General features: G+C 47.7%; 2 protein-coding genes across 3 annotated transcripts; one reads left to right on the forward strand and one right to left on the reverse strand.

The window, feature by feature from the left end:
• Positions 1-5,136: 5,136 nt before the first annotated feature.
• Positions 5,137-9,606, forward strand: SQSTM1 (sequestosome 1). Of its 2 annotated transcripts, XM_054389278.1 has the most exons (8): positions 5,138-5,365; positions 5,559-5,654; positions 6,440-6,669; positions 6,785-6,941; positions 7,405-7,494; positions 7,987-8,231; positions 8,472-8,679; positions 9,261-9,606. In XM_054389278.1, the coding sequence occupies exons 1-8, from the start codon at positions 5,188-5,190 to the stop codon at positions 9,416-9,418; spliced, it is 1,362 nt and encodes a 453-aa protein (XP_054245253.1). In that variant the 5' UTR covers positions 5,138-5,187; the 3' UTR covers positions 9,419-9,606. The 2 variants fall into 2 exon arrangements, with proteins under 2 accessions (XP_054245254.1, XP_054245253.1); XM_054389279.1 differs by lacking the exon at positions 7,405-7,494 and having other exon boundaries at positions 5,137-5,365.
• Positions 9,607-10,138: 532 nt separating this feature from the next.
• On the reverse strand, positions 10,139-13,821 carry MRNIP (MRN complex interacting protein). The gene is made up of 8 exons (XM_054389356.1): positions 13,741-13,821; positions 13,586-13,645; positions 13,243-13,340; positions 12,016-12,085; positions 11,590-11,717; positions 11,246-11,333; positions 10,354-10,744; positions 10,139-10,164 (listed from the first exon to the last, which is right to left on the reverse strand). The coding sequence occupies exons 1-8, from the start codon at positions 13,819-13,821 to the stop codon at positions 10,139-10,141; spliced, it is 942 nt and encodes a 313-aa protein (XP_054245331.1).
• Positions 13,822-17,020: the final 3,199 nt, after the last annotated feature.

Raw genomic sequence — 17,020 nt, forward strand, 5'->3', positions numbered from 1 at the left:
TGCCAGAAACCAGCCAGGAGCTGTGGGGCCCCAGCGCAGAGCATTGCTCACTCTGGGCACACCTCTGAGCAGGGAACCCTGGAAAAAACCAAAACCTAAACAAAACGAAACCAAACGAGAACAAACCAAAACCAAACCTAACAAAAAAACAGAGGGAGGCTGGATCCATGCTTCATAAGCTGGATTTTGCAGGGCACTGCCCCCGTGACCATCACCCATAGGTCATGAATGTCCTTTGGCTCAGAGCAGTCGAGCCCTTGAGCACTTGACCAGCTCCTCGAATAGCAGCCACATGCCTAGGCTCAGACCCCCAACCTCATACACCCACCCACCACGCGCTCCTCAGCTGCATATAAAGCCTCAACCACACTAGCAACAGCATTTTCACCATTAGAGCAAAGAAAACAAGCCCCAGAAGCTCTGTGCCACTTAGCCCTCTTGCTTTCTCACCTTAAACCCACGTGTTAAACCCAGAAACCAACAGAGGCTTCACAGGAACTGATGGCAAAAAGCCTGCAGAGGCAGCAGACGCTTAAGAGCTGCTGGTGGGAAAGGCTGTGAAATCCTGCTGCCGTTCAGAGATGCAGAGAAACAACATGACACACTTTGGTGCATTAGATGTTAGCTGTTTATTTTCAGATGTGCAAAACGCTCCTACCGTGTGTGGGATGTGGTGTGTCTGCAGGAGAAGCAAACAGAGTGACATTAATAATTTCTCCAAGACAATTAATTAGACTCCTTCCCAAGGATAAAGCTTAATCTCATTTCTGCTATTATATTTTGTCTTCATAAAAGTCCAAAAAAAAAAAAAAAAAAAAAAAAAGAGCTTTTTAACACCCTCACATGAAAAAAAAAACAAACAAACAAACAACAAAACCAACCAACCAACCAAAAAAAACCTTGGGAAAAATGAAGGAGTAAAGATTGCCAGCACTTGAGATTTTTCTATCAGAGCTGCAGTGTTCCCTTTCATTCTTGAAGTCCCTCCCTCTTATCTTAGTTCTGGCTTTTATTCTGTTTTTAACAAGCAAGTTTTGAGGCCTTTTGCAGAGCAAAGTCTAAAATGCAAACTGCAGAGGCTCAAAACCCCGGCAGTAAATAAACAGAGAAGTTGTTTTGTAAGGTGATCTCACGATCTTTGAACAGCTGATGCTGGCAACACTGAGCACACTGCAGAAATGAGGTCCTGAAAGCAATCCACAGGTCCTGAGGCCATTACAAAAATTAGAAAGAGAGTAAAAAAGTTATTAGGTCTAGATATAAAATGCAACCCACATTTATAACTGATTTTATCTAGCTCTCCAAAGAACTCTGCTCTGGAGTCAGGCCCACCTGTGAGCAGGACAGGCTGGGTCCTTCCTGGGCTGCTATGAGCAAAGAGCACTTGTTCTTTTTCTCATAAAACAAAGTAACTTTGTTTTCCATCTGTTTTATAGGTCAGTGTGTTCAAACATCACCAGGGCTTGTTTCTCTGTGGTACAAATGTTTCCAAATGCTCTTTAGCCCGAAGAGATAGAGATCGTGCCAGGAGGCTTACCTTCAGTGTGTTGACATGTTGATGCTTTAATTCAGGGCAAAAGCTACGAGTCAGGTTCTCAAAGCAACACTCACCTCAAGCAGTTTGTGTAGGTTGCAAAAAGCTCCTTCTCACCTTCAGGAACATGAAATCCTTATGTATTTGCACAACACCCATAGCATGCTTGTACTTGGTGCTTACTCTCCACCCATCCTCCCTCTCTGTTCCTCTGCCTCCGCAAAACAAAACAATACAAAACAACAAAAAACCTGACCCAGAATTTTCTGCCCTTAAAAGTTTCACATGACACCAAATGAGCCATGAGCCTGTGTAAACACCTGACGTGTCAGAGCTAACCTTCAGGAAAACTCAGCCTCCAACATGAGACAGCAAAATAACCCTCTCAGCTTTCCCTTCTGCCTCTGCTTTTGCGGAAGGAAGTTTCTGCCTCAGTGTTTTCATTGGGTTGGAAGAGGATGGAAGTCATCACGGGACTGGGCTGAGTCACCAGCATCTGACCTGAGGCATCTGGAGGATCCTGCACCTCTCCAGAAGCCTCTGGAAGAAGTTCATGGCATCACAGCAGGTGTGGACTGTGGCACCTGCTCTAGCCTGGGAAGCACCTGTCTGCTGTGGCTCTGTACCGTCCCTCCATCACCATCCTGCCAGAGCTGGGGACCAAACCTTCCCCTCCTCACCAGCAGTGCTGGGGTAGTGGTGGGGGCCTCAGGCTGAAGAAATTATCTGGAGATGAATAACCTCTGGAAAATCAGTAGCAGCCTTTGTTGTGGTGTGTAAGCAAGGAAAAGATTGGACACCCTTCCCCACTTCATCCCACCAAGGTTTTACTGCACACTTGAAAAGCTTGGACATAAGGAGTATTTCTGTTTGATTATGCTCTTAGAGCAAGAATCTCTCCAAATATTTTTAAACACTTCCCAGAAGAAAGTGGGTGTAGAGAGAAAGCAGAGCACTGCAGGGATGCTAATTGCTCCTTTTGGAGCCTTTCCTCTGTAACCTTGAAATTTTAAACTTGAACAGCTTTTTTTTCCCCATTGCCTTTGCTGTTCCTTTGCTACATCCATCTGTCAAACTGGCTGCTCAACAGCTCAGGCTGACAAACCAGTCTTTGGGCAGGGTTTGCTGGGATGCTATGAGATTCTTAAAGAACCTATAAGAAAACATACCCACGACCCACTAGTGCTTCACGCTGAGAATGCCAAAAGCCAGAGCGTCCATCAAAGAGAGGGGAAAAACATCTCAAGTTAATATATGTGGGAATATAACGCAGTTTCTCACCCACCCTCTCCAGGGGGCTGAGAAACCTCCTGGAGGCACATCCCAGGGTCGGAGGGCAAGAGGAAAAGCTAGGAGAGAAAGGAGAGAAAGGTCCGAGCTGGAGAAGGGCTCGCTGGGAGGAAATCCCCGACCTCGAGGAAGAGGAGGAGGAGTCAACTCACTGAGTCACCCGGTCCCATGATGGGTGAGGTAAGCTAGCAGCAGCCTGGTGAAAGCCTTCTTGCCTTATGTTTTGTAAAAGTCTATGATATAATGACCAGAGCATGACTCAGCATATACTACCAGGAGCAAGGGATATTCCCTCTGGCTTTTGGTCCCTTCAAACTGGATTAAAGTTCACACAGAAGAAAACTTAGACTTCTGGTTTTAATGTGGTGCATTGCCTGATAAGTATAAATACATAAATTAATCTGGAGACACAACTGGCTTGAAAAGACCTGGTAACTTGAGGGTAATCCACCATGCCACAAAGACCCAGGAAGTGATGGAGAGGGGAATAAAGAATCGGTCCTGTCTGAGATGGCATCAACCTGGTGCCTAAGAAATGAATGTGCTGGGGCTGGGTCCCAAAAAACAAGTATCTGGCTCTATAAATGAGACCAAGGTGGCTGTTTGGGCCCTCAGAAATAGGATACAAGATGGACATGCTAGAGGAGCTGCTTGGCAACGCAGATTCAAGACAGACAGAGCATCCTGTACTGCATGCCCTGCAACCACTGGTCTTAATTCTGATTTTATAGAGAGAAAAAAAGCAATCCAATGATCTCAAGCCAGCAACTTTCACCAATATTTTCAGAAATAAAGATACAGACAGCAGAGGGGGAAATGGGTGGCAAATGCAATATGCCAAACCTTTCGACACCTCGTGCTGTAAAAGCTGTTGAATCATTCCCTGCACAGCACCATTCATGTTTAAACCTGGTCCTGCCTATGTTTAAACTTTAACTCACTGCTTCATGGTGGAATATCTGCCCTGTCATACCTAGAAATTGAAGTTCCTAGGAAAAAAAAAAACAAAACAACAAAACTTAAAAAGGGCAATCCTTTTCACGGTAAATAGCATTTTCCAGAAAAAAAAGAATCACAGTTTCAAAATTGCCACGTGTCAAAAATGTACCTCTAGGAAAGGCCAAGTGTTTTAACTTAAATACTTCAGGTCAAGAACTAAGCTATCTCTTCATATGGAAATTAAAATTTCTCCTCTTGATTGCAGAAGATGATAAATCATCACACAGTTTCTCCTAAGTTTTTATTATCTTAAACCAAGAAATATGTCACCAAGAGTCAGAATGGTCAGACCATTAGGTGAGAGGAAATTAACACCAACAAGGAACCTAATAATCATTGATCCATCTTTATTTAATTACACCTGGATGCACGGACGATGTGTTCTGCCAGCTGGATCCTCCTGCAGCCAGATTAAGAGGCCTGTCATCTGTATCTGATCTGCAGAAAAATATTGCTGCCAACCAACTTGGAAAGCCCCCAGAACATCCTCCTTAATGTCAGTTGTGTTTAAACCACTATCCTTATTTTTAGCCCCCTCTTCTGAAACACTGGGTTCAGGGAAGAGCACTAGCTGCAGAGTTAGTTATTCCTGCCATGCTGAGCATGCAAACCCTTTCGGGGGCTGCTGTCACCCTGGCACGAGCCGGGCAGGCACACGGCACGGCTCCCTGCCACTGTCACCCGGCCCTGCTTGACCTGATGCAGAGGACAGAGGTGATGAGCAGCACCAGGATGGCTGAGTGCTGTGTGAGCACATGCCCTGTCTAATGCTGGTGGCTGCTGCTGGGCAGTGATGGGACCAGCTCAGTCAGTGTGCACAGCAAACCTATGGTTTTGTTGCCCACAAAGACCCCCACCACCGGTGAGTACCCAGAGGGTACCTGGTGCTGCACTCACTCCCTGCTGCCCAGGGACCGCTGGTGCTTTTGGATCAGCACAGCCCTTTGCCCCACTAGGCCTGGCGATGCCATCCCGGGCACAGACACTGCTCGTGGGGGGCGAGAGGACAGGGAGCAAACAGGACCATTTGCAACTCTTCACGGGTTTCCCGGCTGCAGGAAACGAGCATATCCTGGACGAAATAAAAGGCGCAAGATGCCCGGGGCGCTGCAATAGACGAAACCCGTCCCTGCACCGCGACCCCCGCGCCAGGGTCGGAGGCTGGCTGCCAGCGGGCGGGGCCGGGGCCTAGACCCGCAGCGCGCACGGGGCCGAACCCGGGGCGGGCCGCTCGGAGGCCCCGCCCGGCGGCGCTATAAGGCGGTGTCTCGACAGCCAGCCGCCGTCTCCTCGCTCGTTTGCTGCTCCTTGTCTCTCCGCCCGCTCGGCCGGCCCCCGACGGCAATTCGTGCTGCGCCACAGCCATGGCGGCGCTGACAGTCAAAGCCTACCTGCTGGGCAAGGAGGAGGCGGCCCGCGAGATCCGCCGCTTCTCTCTGCCGCCGCCCGCCCGCTACCAGGCCATCTATGACCGCATCGCCGAACTCTTCCAGGGGCTGCTGCGGGCCGGGCCGCCGGCCGCCTTCCGCATGCACTACAAGGGTGAGCGGGGCGAGGGGGGAATCCTCAGTGGGCCGGACTGCCCCTCACCGGGTCAGGCTCCAAGATCGGTGCCCCAGGGGGTGGGAAGGCCTCAGGGCCGCGGTTGTCCCCGTTGCCCCCTCCCCAGCATCCTTGCAGAACACCTCCCGTGACATTCGACCAGACACCTGACTCTGTGCTTTACCCTCTCTAGATGAAGACGGGGATCTGATTGCGTTTTCCACCGACGAGGAGCTGGAGATGGCGATGCCATACGTGCAGGACGGTGTCTTTCGTGTTTACGTCAAAGGTAACGCCGCACAGCCCTGAAGGGCGGTCACAGGTCCCTGGAAGCCAGTCCTTGTCCTTATGGGCCTAGTATAACCTGCAGCATTTGGGGGAAGGGTAAATAAAGGGCAGGGTAGGGTAATATAGCTGAACATGAATCCTCCCTGATGAGATGCGAGAAACAGATCACAAGTCTCCTCCTAGCCATGTCATCTCAGCTGGCCCAGTGCGAGCCACTGTTGTCATGCTGGCACCCTGGAAACGCTGGCCTGGTGCTGGTATCTTTAGTATTCACAACAATACATCAGGAAGCCTTAAACCCATCTTATTCTTCAGTGCATTGTTGCACCCTAGTTCCTTCTGTACCTGTAACTACCTGCAGAGCTTTATCTGCAGTCCATCTCGTGAGTCACAGGATCAGTGGCTGTTGTCTCCACTCATCTGTTAATGCCTCCTGGCATTTCTTCCTAACTCCCTCTCTGCAAACATTTTGTTCTTGTAGTGCTTAGGAAGGCAGGATGAGAAGCCAAATGGAGAAATACAATACTAATCTAAAATAAAGATGCCAAGAGACTGTGAAGGATGAGGCTTGCCTGGTTTGAGGAGCAGGTATCTTTGCAAGACTCCTTCACACATGATTTAAGTTCTCCTACATGCCCCTGGCTTGTGTTTGGCAGCCAGTGTAAAAATAAACTGACCTAGTAAGTCAATACTGCTCTTGACAAGGGCTGTTTGTGTTTCCTTCTCCTCTGCCCGCGTTTCCAGCCTTTAAATAGTAACCTTGTTCTTGTTTCCTTCCATTAATAGAGAAAAAGGAGTGCAGGCGGGAGCACCGCTCGCAGTGCAGCCAGGAGCCTGCCCGCGACATGGTGCACCCCAACGTGATCTGTGATGGCTGTGAAGGACCTGTGGTGGGCGCCAGGTTCAAGTGCACTGTCTGCCCGGACTACGACCTCTGCAGCTCCTGCGAGGGGAAGGGCATCCACAAGGAGCACAACATGGTCATGTTTCAGAGCCCACTGCTAAATCCGTTTGAGGTGAGCAAAATCCGTGGAGGGAAAACAAATCTGCAGGTGATGTCCTTCATAAAGCCCTAAGTTTGAGTCAGTCTGGCTGTGTGAGCTGAGTCACAGGAACATTTACTCTTTGCAGTGGCTTCCCCGGGGACGCTGGCTCCGTAAAATGCGGCATGGGGTTCCACCCTTCCCTTGGATGCACTGCTGGGGATATCCTGGATCTGCAGCTCCCTGCCAGAACTCGGAACAAGCCCAAACCAGTGCTGCACCCTCCAGTCAACCTGCTGCAGAAGGTAAGAGGAGATGTCCTGGTAAACAAGGTGGTGGTGGAATCAAACTAGCTGAGGTTCTGTAGCACAGGGTAGAATCTGGGTGGAGGAACAGACATGGGAACTAATGTAATTTGCCTGAAATAATTGTCACCTTTCAGCACAGAGTGAGGTTATTTTAAGGCATGCTTGGGCCCATGCAATCAATCAGGATGCAGAGAGTATATGGAACCAAACCAAGCTGAGCTGTTGGAGTAAGCATGTCACTACTCCAAATCTGCCTTTCAGCATGGCTAATGAGCCTTAACAATGCTAATGCTGTTGGTTTTCAGTTCCAGAGTTAGTTTTTGTCTCTCTGCTGCCTTTGTTGTAGAAAGAGACAGGAAAGGAGCACTGAGATCTCATGGGGATAACTCTTTGTGGGTGCTCTTTCTAGGCCTTGTTGCTCTTTCTAGGCCTTGTGTGTTAACATAAATTGTTTTTCTAGAAGCTTCTACTAACAGCCAGCCTCAGGACCCCAATGTCACCTTCTTAAAGAATGTTGGGGAGAGTGTTGCAGCTTTTCTGAGCCCCCTGGGTAAGTAACTTAGTTTATCCCCATCCCTGAGACTCGCTTAAAAGTTCTTTTAACATGACTAGCAGTCAGCTGGTGTGACCAGTACTGGAACTACTTCATGCTACTAAGCCTCAAAGGCTTAGTTTACTCCTGGTACTAATACTGCCCAGGCTTAGAACAGCCACTGAGTCCCTCCTTTGGGAGAAATGAAGGATGTTACTAAGATTTCACCACTGTAACACTGTCAGTGGCAAAGCATGATTTTGCTTGGCTTATGTGGACATAGGTAACTTCTGCCCTGACCCTCTAAATGTCTGGCTTGTCTGTCTTAGGAGATGCTGCTTCCCTACTCTGTATAAAGAATGCTTTGCATTTTATTTCCTGCATGTTACGTGGCAAACTAAGGGAGTACAGGAACCTTAGAGTGTTTAGATCAGAACTGAGTCATGCTTGTTTAGGACTCGACTCTGGACAAAATTTGTAATGCTTTCTCTACCTCCAATGCACTTCTAGGTATTGAAGTTGATATTGATGTGGAGCATGGAGGACAGAGAAGTAAAGTGACTCCTGCTTGTTCCAATCAAGAGAAGAGCACTGCTGAGCCAAGCAGTAGTACTCCTAACCAAAACGTCCAGACCAAACCAGACTGGAATAGCACAGATGCTGTGACAGAAGTAAAGGGTGTTGTAGAGCAGATACAAGACATGGTGATAGATCCTGTGCCTAAACAAGTGGGAGATGACAGCTTCCAGTCCCAGGTACAAGAACTGTGACACTCATTTAATAATCCTTGCTGAGGCTTTATGAGAGGGGAAGATAATAATTCAGTATGCATTGAATACTAAGATGTCAGCAGATGAAGTGATCTGCAGAACATTTGCTTTACAGGGTTACAGCAGAGGGGTGGAACTTATGGATGTAACTCTATTAATAAAGGCAGATAGGGGCATGCATCCTACCTGGAAAGCACTGCAGCACCTGGACCATTTTTCTTTCAGGAACACAGTGAGTCCAGCAGTTCATCAGGGGGTGATGAAGACTGGACCCACCTATCTTCCAAAGAAGTGGATCCTTCCACAGGTGAACTCCAGTCTCTGCAAATGCCAGAGACAGATGGTCCCAGCTCTCTGGATGTATCCCAGGAGTCTTCCCAACCAGGACCTACAGGACTGCGAGAAGCTGCACTCTATCCACATCTCCCACCAGGTATGAGACTCTGCAGGTTCCTTATTCTGAGGGAACTGCCAGTTTGCCTAATATAGCAGACCTGCTTTTTAGAGATGGTAGAAACCTGCAACTTTGTGAGCAGGTATGGCAGCTCTCTCCCCCTGTTAAGAGATCATTCTCTTGAACATGGCCAGCTGAGTCTTAACAAGACTTCTGACCTTACACTAATAATGCCATTCAAGCAACATGAAAAAAGTGGGATCCTAAATCATGTCCTTATTAGTCTTCAAGATGGTCTTTTAATGCAGGATGCAGATCAGCAGCAGATCCTGTGGCTTTAAGATGACATTTTCCTGGTGGAAGCCAGTGGCAGTTATACAAGGCCACTTAACTGAGATCACCAGCAGAGGCTTACAGCAGGGCCAGCTGAGTCTGACTCAACAGTTTTCTTAGCTCATTGTGTCTATTTTTCCCAGACATCTGCTCACTTGAGAGCATTTAATCAGCCCTGCTGGATGGGCTAGGATTAATGCCAACCTACCTACTGTATGATGTTAGAGCAGTTGCTGGTTTGCTAATTAACACAGAATAGTTCAACCTCCAAACTGTTCTCTTAACAGAAGCAGACCCTCGCCTCATTGAATCCCTGTCCCAGATGCTCTCCATGGGCTTCTCTGATGAGGGTGGCTGGCTCACTCGCCTGCTGCAGACAAAGAACTGTGACATCGGGGCAGCGCTAGATGCCATCCAGTATTCCAAGCAGCCACCTCACTTGTAGTGCCCTGTGTAACAAGAGCACTTGCCTTCTAACTGAAAGCACAATGCAGTGCTACTCATTTTTGGTTCATCTTCCTGTCTGATGTTTCCAAGTGCTTGTAGAATAGAGTAAAAATAAATATTTCCTCCTGTGCTGAGTCTGAGTGTTGAAGTAGTACAGGTGTCTTACTTTGTTTACTGTACCTTGGCTGGAAGAGGGGAGGGAGGAAGGGGACTAAGAGCATGAGATTTCAGTGAGCAGCTCCCTCTGCAAGGGAGGCAGCCCAGTGCTGTAGGCCTGCCTGTTTGCACGGCTCTTGCTGCACTCTTAGGGCATCTGAAGAGAAACCCAAGGGGTTTGCTGACTCTGCAGCTCTGGAAGAAAGGGTTGCTATGGGAGATCTAAACAAAGAGACAGTACAGGAAAAAAGAGCTGTACTTTAACTGGGACTTAATCATTGTACTGGCCAGAAATCCTTAGGGCCTGGGAGCTCTCCCCCTCCAAGCTGACCCACTTCCATTCTTTCTAGCAGGGGGTGCTAGACAATGTATAACCCTAGTAGCTGCCCACTGCAGTCTCTTCCATCCTCCTACCCTTCTTCCAACCACAGCCACAGAGCAAGTAAACAGCTTTAATAGTGCAGTTCTGTAGGGCTTAAAGCCACCTTCAGTTCAAAATTGTGCCTCAGTACTCAACCTACCAAAACATGAGGAAAGCAATGCTGAAGGTGGGTTGAACTCCTCAGAGATCATCATCAAACTCATCACCTGTGCAGAAGAATTGTTTACAAGAAACATTGCTACACTTTGGCCTGGTGTTACAGTTCACAAAAGTGTTAGCCCTCCTTGTGCTGTTCAAACAGCACCTTCCTGCAGTGGTCTCTACACCACCACGTCCTGCCCTTAGCAATTGGTGTTGAGGTTCTTTGAACAATGTATCCTCCTTAACTGAGAAACTGGTGCTGGGCTCCACAGGGCCAGGCAGTTTTGAGGCAAGCTGCTGAGTGCTAACAACACACTTCTTAAACTGAAAACCTGTACCTGGAGGTAGAGTTCTTCCAGTTTGTTCTGAGCACCTACTGGCCATATCAGCATCTGGTGCAGTGATGCTGTGTAGCCCCAACCTTCCACTGCCCTCCTGTGGTGGCAGGGGGGCCCTGGCAGCATGTTTGCCAGAGCTGTCAGAATAGGACAGGAATTTGTCCCACTTGGAGGGCTTTGTACCAGCAGTTGAGGTTTGTGTAGTCTCCTCAGGCAGTACAGACTCACAGAGAGCAGGAACCAATGTGTCTTCAGAAACTGCATCTCCATCATCTCGATCAGGTACTGCTGCCAAGCATTTCCTGCGCTGGAGGAAGAAAGAGAGAGAGTTTGGTCACAAATCCAGCATGCACAGCCAAGCTGCACAGAAGCAAGCAAAGAAAGAGCACTTCAAATGCACCCAACTTCTCACCAGCCCTCTGAGGCAGAGCTGAAGGTCATGCACTGGGTGCACCTATGAGCTCTGGACTGTGACAGTTCAGACCAACACCACTGGCACTGTAGGTAATCACAGTAACCGTAGTGACCATGGACTGCACAGGTGCTGCTGCTTAGTAAGGCAGAGCAGCTCAGACTGCAGCTCTCCTGATGGAGAAATCAGCCACTCAGCCTGCACAAGGTGGCAGTGGCTTTGCCTAAGTAAAACCTTTCAGAGAGAAACTCCTAACAATTTTCTTCTCCTCACTCCAGTAGAAGAGCGGAGGGAGACTCCTAAAAACTCACAATTGTGACACAAAAGAGGTCAGAACACTTTTGGTTTACTGGTAGGAAGCATCTTCTTCAAATGAAGCACCTCATCGGTTTTTACCTTTTTGGCTTGGCAGGCAAGCTGGAAAACTCCATTTTCTTCTGCATGCTCCTGACCATCACTGAGGAGAAAGCCCTTCTGGTGTTTCCTGGACAACAAAACCATTTACAAAGAGGACAGATTAGCTCCACTGCAAATTTCTTTCACAAATCCCCAGACATGTTTATAAAATGCATGGCTCTCTCCATAAAAGAACTTCTGTCCCCAAACACCAAATCCCTGCTCAGCTCAGGCCATACATTGCACCCTGTACTTTGTTCAGCTATCAGAGATGAGCTGCCTCCCACACCTCCAAATGTCACCACCTGGGGCAGGAATTATCAAAAAACCCATTCTTTTTGTACCTCTGTCCCTCCACAGTGTTCTTCCTCTGGGAACAGAACTGCTGCCTTTCTGTAGTTGCCTCTTCCTCCTCATCTTCATTCTCCTTGTCCAGATATTTACTCCAGCGACTGACTTCTGCCCTTCCCTCCTACAACATTAGAGAACTCCTGAAGCCAACAGAACAGAGGGTTCTCATTTCTGGCACTGTTATGTGTGTGCTCAACACCTCAAATCACAAGTTGGTTTAGGTCACATTCCTGTATCATGTTGCCAGGGTCAGTATCCTCATGGAGCAGAGTGTCTGTAGACATCTCATTTTCTCTGCTGGAGCCCCTCTAATCAGATGCACTGTTTCAGCTCTCTGAACCCACAATAAAGGGACCACCGAGTTCACTTTGATTCCCCTAGGTCAGTATTTACCTCAGATACCTTTGGAGGTATCTTACCTGCTGTACCAAACTGTCTTCACATTGGGCTGCTACATTTTTGCTGTCATCTACAGAGTCTTCTGTGCCCCTAAAATAGAGGATTAAGTAAGAGTTTCCAGAAGACACTTCTGTCTCATGATTTATGATTTTCAAATCACCAAGTCACAGCACAAGAGACTGGACAGAAAGCATGGATTGGAACACCAGATAGGTGGTGGCATGTCAGAAAAAAAAGGATCTACAGAAAAGCAGATGTCAAATGAAGGATTGGCAAGGTATATTGCCTGAATACTTGAAGCAATCTAGTCACAGGGTAGGTCTCCTTCTTTTTATACAAATACAGCTGCAAGGTTTAATCTAAAGCTGCTCATCATGAAATAATAAATTTTCATTAATCATAACCATGGATATAACAACGTACCCTTGGGACAACAGCTTAAACTTACTGATTATATCCCAGGCAACCAAGGAAAAAGGGAAGTTATTTCACAATGTTTTGAATTTCATCATGTTTGGAGAACAGAAATAGCAATACTTTTTGATGAAGTGAACAAACAATGAGTTTCATTCCCAAAGCTTAACCCTGAACACAGCTAAGTTATCTAACTAGGTTTGATTGATTTCTGAAACCAACCTTGAGTAAAAAGGAAGCTGGTTCAGTTCAAGACCAGTTCAAGACCAGACATTTTGTAAACATTCAGGAATTAAATAAACAGGAAAGTGCTACTCAAGATTTTTTTCCAGCCCAGCAGGAATTACAGACAAATCTTTGCACTAAACAAGCCTTTGTATCAACACCAGTGATCAGATTCACATCATGAAACCCCTGAATGCCAACAGTTAAGTAGCAGCAGCTTAGTGTGGAGGATGTTTTCTCTGAGGAAACTGCTTGTCAGTAAGATGGACATCTCCACAGTCACTTCATCAAACAGTAAATAAGAAAGATTAATTTAAAAACCCAAAAACTAAACCCAAAACCTACTGCATACATTTAAACGGGTAAAGGCCTGCCCAACACACACTATTGATCAAGTTGCCTTGTCAAAAGAAACATACCAGGAGACAAAACCCAACCAATAGCTTGTTCCTGTGGGGTGATGACAAAACTACCACGTCATGACTTTAAAAGCAGACAGAAAAACCTCCTGCGAGGTCAAATTAGGCAGCAGGCGCCTGATGTGTGAAGATGCCTTACAAATGTAGCACACAGAAAGAAATAAAGCAGATAAAGATGAAACACTTTACCAAGATGTCCAGCCAATTGCTTCCTCTGCCTCACCCTGCAGCAAGTTTAATTTTTGGACGTGGTGCCTGCAGTCCCGGCCAGACCCTTGGCCGTAAATCTGCAAAAAAAATAATAAACACAAGGGCTCAGGGAGCAGCCAGAAGGGACCAGAACGAGGTGAGGTTGTCGCCCAAGTGACAGTGAAGTGGGCACTAGAGGCAGCACGCACGGCTGACACTCTGCTGTCCCGGGTAGGGCTAACCGCCACTGTGGGCTCCCCACTGCCAACCCACAGGGTCACTACCACCGCTGGGTTGCCCACGGCCACCGCGCAGGCCTCCACCCATGCCCAGCTCCCCTCACCTTCTGCACTGTCTGCCGCTGGCCGCAGACGCAGCAGCTCCACTTCCCGCTCCGCTTGGCCTAGCAGGGCAGAGAGAGAGTCAGTCACGTCCCTCAGCGCGCTCCTCGGCTCGGCTCGGCTCGGCTCGGCTCGGCCCGGCCCGGCCCGCACTCACCTGCTGCACCTGGAAGCGGCGGCAGAAGCAGCAGCGCAGCACCCAGAACCGCGGCGCCGAACCGCCGCCCGCCGCCGCCATGGCAACGCGCGCCTTCCGGCCACGTGACTGCTCCCCGCCACCAGCCAACCTCGCGCTCCGGCCCGCGCATGCCCGGGGCCGCCCGAGCCCGGAGGGGACCGCGGTAGGACGCGCTGCGCCTGCCCGAGCCCGCCTCGGCCTGCCCTGCGAGAACAGTGCAGAGGCAGCACAACCATCGAAGGAAAATAAGGGAAACAAAACATGAACGAGGAAAAAAGAGCAAAAGAGGAAAAAAAGATTAGGGAGGAAGGAAAGATGAAAAAGAAAAAAAAGAAAGAAAGGAAGGGAGGAAGGGAGAGCAAGAAAGACGGGAGAGCAAGAAAGACGGGAGAGAGAGAAAGACGGGAGAGAGAGAAAGACGGGAGAGAGAGAAAGACGGGAGAGAGAGAAAGACGGGAGAGAGAGAAAGACGGGAGAGAGAGAAAGACGGAGAGAGAGAAAGACGGGAGAGAGAGAAAGACGGAGAGAGAGAAAGACGGGAGAGAGAGAAAGACGGAGAGAGAGAAAGACGGGAGAGAGAGAAAGACGGGAGAGAGAGAAAGACGGGAGAGAGAGACGAGAGAGAGAGACGGAGAGAGAGAAAGACGGGAGAGAGAGAAAGACGGAGAGAGAGAAAGACGGGAGAGAGAGAAAGACGGGAGAGAGAGAAAGACGGGAGAGAGAGAAGACGGAGAGAGAGAAAGACGGGAGAGAGAGAAAGACGGGAGAGAGAGAAAGACGGGAGAGCAGAGAAAGACGGGAGAGCAGAGAAAGACGGGAGAGCAGAGAAAGACGGGAGAGCAGAGAAAGACGGGAGAGAGCAAGAAAGACGGGAGAGCAGAGAAAGACGGGAGAGCAGAGAAAGACGGGAGAGCAGAGAAAGACGGGAGAGCAGAGAAAGACGGGAGAGCAGAGAAAGACGGGAGAGCAAGAAAGACGGGAGAGCAGAGAAAGACGAGAGAGAGAGAGAGAGAAGACAGCGAGAGCAGAGAAAGACGGAGAGAGAGAAAGACGAGAGAGAAAGACGGAGAGAGAGAAAGACAGGAGAGAGAGAAAGACGAGAGAGAGAAAGACGAGAGAGAAAGACAGGAGAGAGAGAAAGAAGGGAGAGAGAGAAAGAGGAGAGAGAGAAAGAAGAGAGAGAGAGAAGAGAGAGAGAGAGAAAGAAGAGAGAGAAAGAGAGAGAGAGAAAGACGGAGAGAAGAAAGACGGAGAGAAGAAAGACGGAGAGAAGAAAGACGGAGAGAGAGAAAGACGGAGAAAGAAAGACGGAGAAAGAAAGAGAGAGAAGAAAGAAGGAGAAAGAAAGAGAAGAGAAAGAGAAGAGAGAAAGAGAAGAAGAAAGACGGAGAAAGAAAGAAAGAAGAAAGAGAAGAAAGAAAGAGAGAGAAAGAAGAGAAGAAAGAAGAGAAAGAAAGAGAAAGAAAGAAAGAAGAAAGAAAGAAAGAAAGAAAGAAAAGAAAAAGAAAGAAAAGAAAGAAAGAAAGGAAAGAAAGAAAGAAAGAAAGAAAGAAAGAAAGAAAGAAAGAAAGAAAGAAAGAAAGAAAGAAAGAAAGAAAGAAAGAAAGAAAGAAAGAAAGAAAGAAAGAAAGAAAGAAAGAAAGAAGAAGAAAGAAAGAAAAGAAAAGAAAGAAAAGAAAAGAAAGAAAAGAAAAGGGAGGGGGGAAGATGAGAAAGAAAAGCAAAAAAAAAAAGAAAGAAAGAAAAGTCAGTCCCCGGTCCCACCAACCTGCTCTTCCAGATGACTGCCAAGAAAAAGTGATATTCCATGAGCTTGGAGAAATAATATAAGGCAGTCCAAGCAGTCTATAGGATTCTGGTTCATTTATTGAGTACATGACAGGTAAGACAGACAGACAGTGTAAAATCACAGGTATTATTTGTACTTTTAAAAAATGACAATAAATTACTGGACAATTAGTAAAAGCGGTCTTATGGATGGCTGCTCTCCAGTGATACAGGGCAGAGGAGGCAGAGAAATAAGAAGTATGTACCAGCTGTGAACACATAGAACGGTCACAAGGAGGAATTAACACTGAGTAGCACAGCAAGTAGTGTTAAATGGGAATATCTGACCACACGTGTCCTTCCCATCCTTTGTATTCCAAATGCCAGCCAGAAGCTGCAGCTAAACCTTGCCTTCAGTGCAGGGTCTGCTCTTGTCCAGCAACAGCATCTCTCGCTGTGGCCTGGCAAGACTCAGACACCTGCCTACTGAGATGAATTTACCTGCAGGAACAGCATTAATTCTCCTTCCTGGGAGTGCAAGCCCTGCTACCAGAAGGCTAACTCTTAGTTTCTTCTGGTCGTAACTGATTTAAAAGAGCAGTTGCTCAGTCTCACAGTTATTTTGTCTCTAACTGGAAAGAGATCTAATTTACTGAGGTTTCCCAAAATGGGCTGATGGCAGAGGGCCACACTACTTTGAATTCTTCCTCTTTAGGGATAAACGCCCTCTGATGTGTAGTAGTCTCTAAGAGCATGTCCACTGCTGGACTCTTTGTACAGGAGATGTTCAGAAAGGACACACTGAGCAGCTGCAGGTGGCACAACACTCCTGCACATCTTCCTGCCCCAAGCATTTCTGAGGGTTGACTGATCAGAGTATTCTTAAGGGTCCTCCGAAAAATCAGACCCATAACTAGTTAGTAAAAACAGAGAATCAGCAAGAAATTATAAATGTTTTCTGTGCCAACAGGGAAAGTCCAGCACACCTGTGTGCCACCACCCTGTAAGGCTTAGACTGACTCACTGACTTCTAATTTAGGAACTTATTCCTTCCTTATAACCATCACGAGCCCAGTGATTGACCTAACTCCTGCACTGAAGCCAAGGAGCTGGTGGCTTCCCAGACAAACTAAAGCCAAATGGCTTTCAAAGAATGCAAAAAGCAAATGTTAGAAAACCACATTTGTCTGAAAACTCCTGAAGGAGAAAAAAAGTGATGATCCACTATGAAAATGGCAAATCACAGCTGAAACAAACCTGCAGATCTGAGAGATATCTGTTTAGATCTCGGTGGGGCACATCTGCATTATAGCTGCTGAATCACAGAACAGCACTGAAGAACTTACAAGACTATTTATAGGTCAGGGTCCTATAGCACTGGACTATACTGCATTAGCTCTCAGACTGGCAGCCAGAGGTGAACATGGTTTCAAGCCAGGCTGTACCTGCTGTGCAAGTTACCCAGGAACCTACAGCAAACGAGGGCAGGCAA

The sequence above is a fragment of the Indicator indicator genome, chromosome 18 (assembly GCF_027791375.1).
Source record: "Indicator indicator isolate 239-I01 chromosome 18, UM_Iind_1.1, whole genome shotgun sequence".
Lineage (NCBI taxonomy): Eukaryota > Metazoa > Chordata > Aves > Piciformes > Indicatoridae > Indicator > Indicator indicator.

Excerpts from the sequence above, each read along its gene's own strand:
- MRNIP (XM_054389356.1), bottom strand. The coding sequence starts at position 13,821 with ATGGCGGCGGCGGGCGGCGGTTCGGCGCCGCGGTTCTGGGTGCTGCGC. Across the intron at positions 12,086-13,242 it reads GCAATTGGCTGGACATCTTG|GGGCACAGAAGACTCTGTAG; the intron begins GTAAAGTGTTTC and ends CCTCTATTTTAG. Across the intron at positions 10,165-10,353 it reads CCCTGTGGAGCCCAGCACCA|GTGATGAGTTTGATGATGAT; the intron begins GTTTCTCAGTTA and ends TCTTCTGCACAG.
- SQSTM1 (XM_054389278.1), top strand. The coding sequence starts at position 5,188 with ATGGCGGCGCTGACAGTCAAAGCCTACCTGCTGGGCAAGGAGGAGGCG. Across the intron at positions 5,366-5,558 it reads CTTCCGCATGCACTACAAGG|ATGAAGACGGGGATCTGATT; the intron begins GTGAGCGGGGCG and ends TACCCTCTCTAG. Across the intron at positions 8,232-8,471 it reads ATGACAGCTTCCAGTCCCAG|GAACACAGTGAGTCCAGCAG; the intron begins GTACAAGAACTG and ends TTTTTCTTTCAG.